At 63.0% G+C, this 7,296-nt stretch overlaps 1 protein-coding gene across 1 annotated transcript; it reads right to left on the bottom strand.

The window, feature by feature from the left end:
• Positions 1 to 3,317: 3,317 nt before the first annotated feature.
• On the bottom strand, positions 3,318 to 4,356 carry SMIM12 (small integral membrane protein 12). The gene is made up of 2 exons (XM_058820003.1): positions 3,779 to 4,356; positions 3,318 to 3,641 (listed from the first exon to the last, which is right to left on the bottom strand). Exon 1 carries the CDS (start codon positions 4,193 to 4,195, stop codon positions 3,917 to 3,919), a length of 279 nt encoding a protein of 92 aa, XP_058675986.1. The 5' UTR covers positions 4,196 to 4,356; the 3' UTR covers positions 3,318 to 3,641; positions 3,779 to 3,916.
• Between the last annotated feature and the right edge of the window lie 2,940 nt (positions 4,357 to 7,296).

The following is a 7,296-nucleotide window of genomic DNA, read 5'->3' as shown; positions in this document are numbered from 1 at the left end:
ACGTTCCCCTATAGCTGAATGGGAAGGGAACACGTCCCCCTGCAGCTGAATAGGAAGGGAACATGTTCCCCTGCAGCTGAATGGGAAGGGAATATATTCCCCTATAGCTGAATGTGAAGGGAACAGGTTCCCCTGCAGCTGAATGGGAAGGGAACACGTTCCCCTGCATCTGTCCCCAGCTATGGCTCGAGAGATATGACTTGGTGCAGAGCAGAGCTGCTCCTCTCCCACGGCACTTCAGGCCCTTTCTGGCCACAGAAGGAGCCTCCAGGAGCAGCATGGAGGGAGCCATAGCAGGAAGCGAGACGTGGAGGCTGGGAAAGACTTGGCTGCTCTCAGGAAAAGGGCAAATCCAGAGCCTGGGAAAAGCCTGGGCTGGGAGGGAGCAGAAGTCCCCAGGGGCTGTGGGACACACGCTGAGGGATGTTTTATTTGCTCTCCAGCACAGCTGGGGTGAGCACCCGCCGTGCCCCGGGGCTGTGGGGACACCGTGCTGTGGGAAGGTCTGGGTGTCCCGGGGTCACCCCACTGGGGGCATGTCCAGGGTGTCCTGGGGCCACTGCACTGCACCAGGATGGGACAGCAGAGTGTGAGTCCCTGCCAGCCCCTGCTCCTCTCCTCCCAAAGCACCATCACTGCAGGCCTTGCAGGAAGGGCCCGGATGGCCTTGGGACATCCCTGTCACGGACATCTTTTATGGAAAATCCTTTCCTTAGGATTTTTCCTCCTGAGAAGCTGAAAGGCCTCAGGAAAAAAATGTAAACATTGATTATCTGCTGCTGTGGAATGCAACAGGTGCATCTGTGATTGGTCTCATGTGGTTGTTTCTAATTAATGGCCAATCACAGCCCAGCTGGCTCGGACTGAGAGCCCAAGCCACAAACCTTTGTTATCATTCTTTCCTATTCTATTCTTAGCCAGCCTTCTGATGAAATCCTTTCTTCTATTCTTTTAGTATAGTTTTAATATAATATATATCATAAAATAATCAATCAAGCCTTCTGAAACATGGAGTCAGATCCTCGTCTCTTCCCTCATCCTCAGACCCCTGTGAACACGGTCACACATCCCTGTGCCAGCACAGAGTCACCTCATCCCCAGCTGGAGCATCCCTGCTCTGATCTAACCGGACATCCAGAGCAGCCATCCAGGTGTACCGGATGGCCAGGGGGATGTCACTGTCCCCCAGGCACAGCAGCTGTCCCAGTCCCCTCAGTGAGCTGGGGCACAGCTCGCTGCCAGCATCCTGCCTGAGGAAACCACCTTCCTCCTCTCATGAGCTGCTCACGATGGATTCCAGGAGCAATGCAGGACCTGGGCAGGACAGGGGGTCCGTGGGGAAGCTGCGGCTGCCCTCAGGCTGTGCCAAGAGCACTGCAGTCAGCCTGACCCCCTGGTTGTAGATGATAATGACTGCTATTCAGCCTAGGTGGGAGATGGAAGAACAGGGTAGGATTTTTCAGATTTGTGTTTGGTTGAGTCCCATTCATCCTCCCAGGGCTGCTGAGAGGATAGCTAGGATAGTTAGGAGCCTGAGGCACGGCCATCACAGGCTGGGCTGGGACTGGGAGTACTTGTGGCTGCTGGATTCAACCCCTGATCCATGGAACAGTGCAGTCATGGATGCAGGGACATCCCTGAAGCTGGACAGGCCTGGAGGATGCTCTCACACCAAACACTGCCCTCCTGGCCAGGGATGGGACTCCTTGCCTGTGGACAGGCTCACTGCAGGCAGGGCTTCCACAGCAGCCTGGACCACAAACCCCCTGCACCAGACCGAGCATTTGCACGTGAGTGGCTGTGAGCAGGGTTTTACCATAATGGCTTACTCAGCAAAGCTTCCTCTGGCTCTCCGTGAGGGCTGCTCGCCCTAGCCCTGAGAGCTGCCCGCTCCTATTCTTGTCCCGCCGGCACTTCCCAAGCGGCACATTGTTGGGATTCAATGGGAGGAAGGGTGGGTTTACAGCACTGGAGGCTTAGGAGAAAAGGCAGCGAGTCTGGGAAGCTGCTTCACCCCTGTCCCAGCGCCTGCGGGAACGCACAGAGCTGCAGCGGGATGGACGGGTGTCCCCACACACATGGAAAACAGCTGGAGTGCCCCAGGCAGGGATGGGAGCAGGGCAGGGGCTGCCAGCCAGGTGCCACCAATGCCCAAGCTGTCACCGTCAGGGCTCAGTCCTTCCCCCGTGCTGGAGCAGCCTCCCCACCGACACTGCATGGGGCAGGAAATGGGGCAGCGAGGCCCCCCCAAAGGCCGATTGTGCCCCGGCCCTGGGAACGAGGGGATCAATGGGCTGTAAACAGCCGGGGGAGCCGCTCCGGCGCGGGGTGAACAAAGGCATTTCACAGACAGCTTCCGAGCTGGTCCCAGCTGGGAGAAGGAACAGGAGCATTCCCACCCCAGCACACAATAGGGAACAGCCGTCACCCCACAGCCCGGCTGGGAAAGCAGGAGACAAAGGGGAAGGGGCTGCTTCAGGGGACAGCGCCAGCCTGCCAGGGGGACAACGTGGTGGGCACTGGCGGGAGGTGGCAGTGGCACAGGGCAAGGACAGGCTCTAAATCACAGCCAGGCTCCTCCTGCACCTTCTGCCGAGGCTCAGCGGCCCTCGCAGCAAAGGTCAGAGTGCTCCATGAGCCCAGCCGAGAGCAGCAGTCCAGGCCAGGCCAGGCCAGCAGCTCGGGCAGCAAACAGAGCCGGGAGCAGGGCACTAAAGCTGTCAGCGGGGCAGGAATGGCCCCGGGGCACAGCACAGCGCGGTGTGAACGCTGACTACCTGCTGACCCCGGCGCTCGCACCGGCACGGCAGATTTATCGTCCCCGGGAGGGGAAGGCCGGGCCGGGGCAGAGCCGGGGCCTTGCTCAGGCACCACGGGAAAAAACAAAGCAGGAGGCAGCGATAACCCCGGCCCTGGCCCTGGCTGCGGTTTGTCCCTGCCGTGCCAGCAATGCCTGAGCCTGGAGGGGACACCAGTCAGTGCCTGCTGCCAGCCTCTCCCTGCTCAAACCCCAGTGGGATCCCTGTCCCCTGGGACCCCACCCTGTGCTGTCACAGCCCTTCTCCTCCAGATAAAGAGGTCAAACGGAAGCAGATGACGCAGCTGGGGGAGCTGGGAGGGCGGCACAGCCACAGCACAGGCTGGGAATTGGGTGCCTCCTTCTCCTTCCGGCCCACCACCCTGCTGCCAGTGCCCAGCCAGGCGCAGCAATGGCATTTGTCCCACTGCAGCAGCTGTTTTTGAACACACAGGGAGCAGAGACATTCCCTGAGACAGGGATGGGGCTGTGCTGATGCAGGAGACACAGAGGCCCGAGAACTGACAGAAGTTTATTGCGCAGAGGGCAGAGATCTCCCCATTCCCAACACATCGCCTCGCTCAGAGCACCACAAGGGAGCAGGACCAAGACTTTCAGCTCCCCCTGTCACCGTTCCTGGGTGGGATGATGCAGGAGGGGATCCCCAGAGAGCTCCATGGCTGCTGCAGTGCACTGGGGTGTGGGGCTGTGTTGGGGTTCATCGAGAGCCACAGGGGATCTGGAAGCAGGGCAGCAGTTCTTCCTGTCACTAGCGGTCAGCCTGACCTCATCCCGTGGCACTCAGGTCCAAACTTCTACTTTCACACCATGGAAGAAATCAAACCTGAGGAAACACAGATAAAACCAGGCCGAGAGTGTTTTGTGGCACAGGAGCCAGGCCTGGCGAGAGCTGAGGAGTTTCAGACTCTCTCCATCTCCACACACAGCTCCCTGCCCGCTCTGCCACCGAGCTCTGGGTACCTTGAGCAAATCCATGGGGTGGCAAACCTGACCCTCCGGTGAGGAGCAGCAGGTGCAGGAGGGAGGCTGGTGGAAGCAGTGCAGGTGTCAGGGGAGTCCCCAGTTCCAGGGCACCGCCTTTGCCCAAATCACCCTTTATTAACTTTTTTCGGCCCGGTTCCTGTTGAGCACGGCCCGAGGGGCGAACTCCAGCTTGTCCTTCAGGCTCACCACCTTGGTCAGGTCCTCGCCCGCGATCTCCTGCAGCTTGCGGTCCTCCCGCTGCTCCGAGATGCTTTTCTCCTCCTGGGCCGTGGCCGGGGGGTCTCCGCGCAGGAACCACTCCAGCTGGGAGCCCACCAGCCCCACCACGAAGGCCACCGGGAAGGTGACGTACGGGGCCTTGGAGCGCACGGCCGCCCACAGCACGGACCACATGCCTGCCGGCGGCGGTTACCGGCCGGCCTTCAGCAATGGCCGCAGGGAATGGGGACCCGCGTGGGCCGCGCAGGGACCCCCGCCCGGGTCCGCAGGGACCCCCGCCCGGCCCCGCTCAGCCGGGCCCAGCCCCGGCCCCGGTCCCGCTCACCCGGGCCCGGCCCCGCCCGTTCCGGTCACGGCCGTGAGGGGGCGGCGGGGCGGGGCTGCCCCCTGGCGGACAGAGAGGGAAACGCAGCGCTGGAGGAGCGACAGTGGCTGGGGACACGGGGGGACACAGAAGGGGACACGGGGCGGACACGGGGGGGAATCGTGAGGGGACACGGGGGGGGGACATCCGGGCACATGAGGGGACCGGGGGGGATACGGGGAGGAATCATGGGGAACACGTGGGGACACGGGGGACACGGGGCAGACACCGAGGGGGGAATCATGGGGGGACACGGAGGGGACATGAGGGGGACCCGGGAGGGAGGACACGGGGGGACACGGTTGGGGAATCATGGGGGGACACGGGGGGACAATGGAGGGGGCATGAGGGGACACAGAGGGCACACGGAGGGACACCGAGGGAGGAGCCATGGTGGGGGACACGAAGGAGACATGAGGGGGACGGGGAGACACCGGGGGGGAATCATGGGGGACACCGAGGAGGGACACTGCGATGACACTGAAGGGAAGAAGATTGAGGGACGCAGAGGGGCACGAGGAGGAGTCATGGGGAATATGTGGGGGGATAGTGAGGGGGAATCATGGGGGGACACGGGGGGAACACGAAGGGGAGCATGGAAGGGACATGATGGGGAGTCATCAGGGGAGAAGGAGGAATACACGGGGGAGGACAAGGGGGGAACATGGAGGGGAGCCATGCAGGGGACAAGGGGGGTCACGGGGAGACACCCACAGGGCGAGACCCCCGGGGAGAGTCACAGGGTGTCACCCATGGGGGGACACACAGGGAGGAGCCCCAGGGGAGACCCAGGGACGATTCAGGGAGAGACAAGCACAAATCACAGAAGGTGTCTTGGCCACGGGGAGATGGAGTCATGCAGGAGTCACGAGGAGTGTCACAGCGAGACACCCACGGGGGTGTCACAGGGGAGACTCACGTGGGGAGTCACAGGGAGAGAAAAACCCACAGGGAGAGAAACACCCACAGGGGGACATCCATGGGGACAGACTCAGAAGCAGAGACCCTGCTGGAAGAGACCCGTGGGAGGTTTCCATGGGGAGATCCACGAGGAGACCTGCAAAAACCCCTCTCCCACCCCATGATCACCAATTTCCACACCACACCCGTGCCTTTCCCATCCCTCGGACACAAAAGGAGGGGAGACAGCTGAAAGGCGAGCCCGGTGCCGGCCATGTCCCCGCAGGGAAGTGGCCGCTGGCCCGGAGTAACCAAAGTCATCTTTATTAATTGCGGCGGTTCGTTACAATAAAAAGGGAGCCACGTGTCACGGTCACTGCACGGCGCTGGCCGGGGCGGGGGCCGGGGGGCCCTTCCCAGGCACATCCCTAAATTGGGGGTGCAGGGGGAGTGGGGTGGGGAAGGGCTTTGTGGGCGCTGCCGTCACGGAGGTGTTTAGCACCGACGGACCCCCAGGAGCGAGGGACCCCAGCCAGGCGTCCCCCAGCTGCCTCTGTCCCCACCGCCCTGCCTGAGGGCCTGGGCGAGGCTTGGCCCCAGATTTCGGGAGGTTTGGCCCCAGATTTCAGGAGCTACCTGGCACCCACTGGCCCTGCCCTGGGGGTGGCTGGTGATGCTGCGTGGGGCTGCTGGCGCGGCAGAGGGAGGGACAGCGGTGGGATTTTCCCCCCTCTGCCACCAAAAGGGACACTGAGGGGGGACAGGATTGTGGGGGGCGGGGTTAAGGACAGGGGTGAGGCAGATGCAGCCTCCTGCCCCACCACGCTGCTCTGCCCTGGAGGGAGCTCTCCATGCTGTTCCTGGCTCTGTGCACAGTGATGGGGGAGCTGGGAACAGCCACATGCCAGGGTGTCCCTTGGCCCTGAGAGGCATCAGGTAGGTGACAGCCCTATCCTGGGGTGTCCCACCCCACAGGGCTCCAGGAGCTCAGGGGGAAGGAGTGTCCCCCTGAGGGGGTCTCTAACTCCACACTCTGGGACAGCTGCTGGCCATGTCCACACCCCGGTGCCACCCACTGGTGCCAAGCCCAGCGTGGTCCTTGTCACTGCAGGTAGGCTCACTGAGGAGCATCTCCCACCTGCAGCAAGGCACGGGACGGGGGACTATTGCCTGTCCCTGGCTAGTGCCACATTGCAGAGGTGCTCCTGGCCTCCAGGCTGGCAGGAGGGAAGGACGGACGGATGAGGGATGGGCTGAGGGGGAGGAGGGCTGAGCGGGAAGGGGAGAAGCGCGTGTGGCGATGCTCCGTGCGAGGGAAGCGGGGCGGCTCGCCGTGACCGGGGGGCCTCTGCTGCTCTGGCCCGTCCCACCAGGCAGGACACAGCGCTGGTCACGTGTAGTTTCTGGTTTATTCCTTGGGTTATATTTATATATGTATATAGGGGAGGGAGCCCTGGGTCCCCACGGCACCTGAGCCGCGGGCTGGGGGGAGCAGCGAGGGGACCCCTTTGTCCCCAGCACGTCCCAAAGCCTCGTCCGGCAGGGCAGGGCTGGGGGGCTGTGGCCGGGGTCAGGGCTGGGGGCCCGTCCCTGCCACACACCAGGGGATTGCACTGAGTACAGAGAGGCGGGGGGGCCTGCCTGCAGCCCCCTCCCCTCCAGCCCGACGGGGCCGGGCGCTGGAGGTCACCTCTCTTTGGGTTGGGATGCAGGGGCGGCTGTGCAGAAGGGCTGGGGGAGAGGGAAGGGGACAGAAAGCTGGGACACAGCCCCAGGGAAGGCAGAGGGAGGGAGGGAGAGCCCCGGACCCCAGGAGAGGCTGGCAGGGGCATGCGGGCAGTGGGGGGCAAGGGGACGGGGCAGAACCGGGCTTTGCGTTCGCCCGCCGTCGGATCCACGAAAGGGCTAAGATAGAAAAGAGAGAAGCTGTGAGTGGGGCCAAGAGGTGCCCCAGGGTGTCCCCGCGGCCCCCCATCACAGTGAGCTACGGCCGCGCCGTCCAGTCCGGGTA

Source organism: Ammospiza caudacuta, chromosome 25 (genome assembly GCF_027887145.1).
Source record: "Ammospiza caudacuta isolate bAmmCau1 chromosome 25, bAmmCau1.pri, whole genome shotgun sequence".
NCBI lineage: Eukaryota > Metazoa > Chordata > Aves > Passeriformes > Passerellidae > Ammospiza > Ammospiza caudacuta.
Note: the sequence above shows the minus strand (reverse complement) of the source record. Positions and strands in the feature narration are given on the sequence as shown.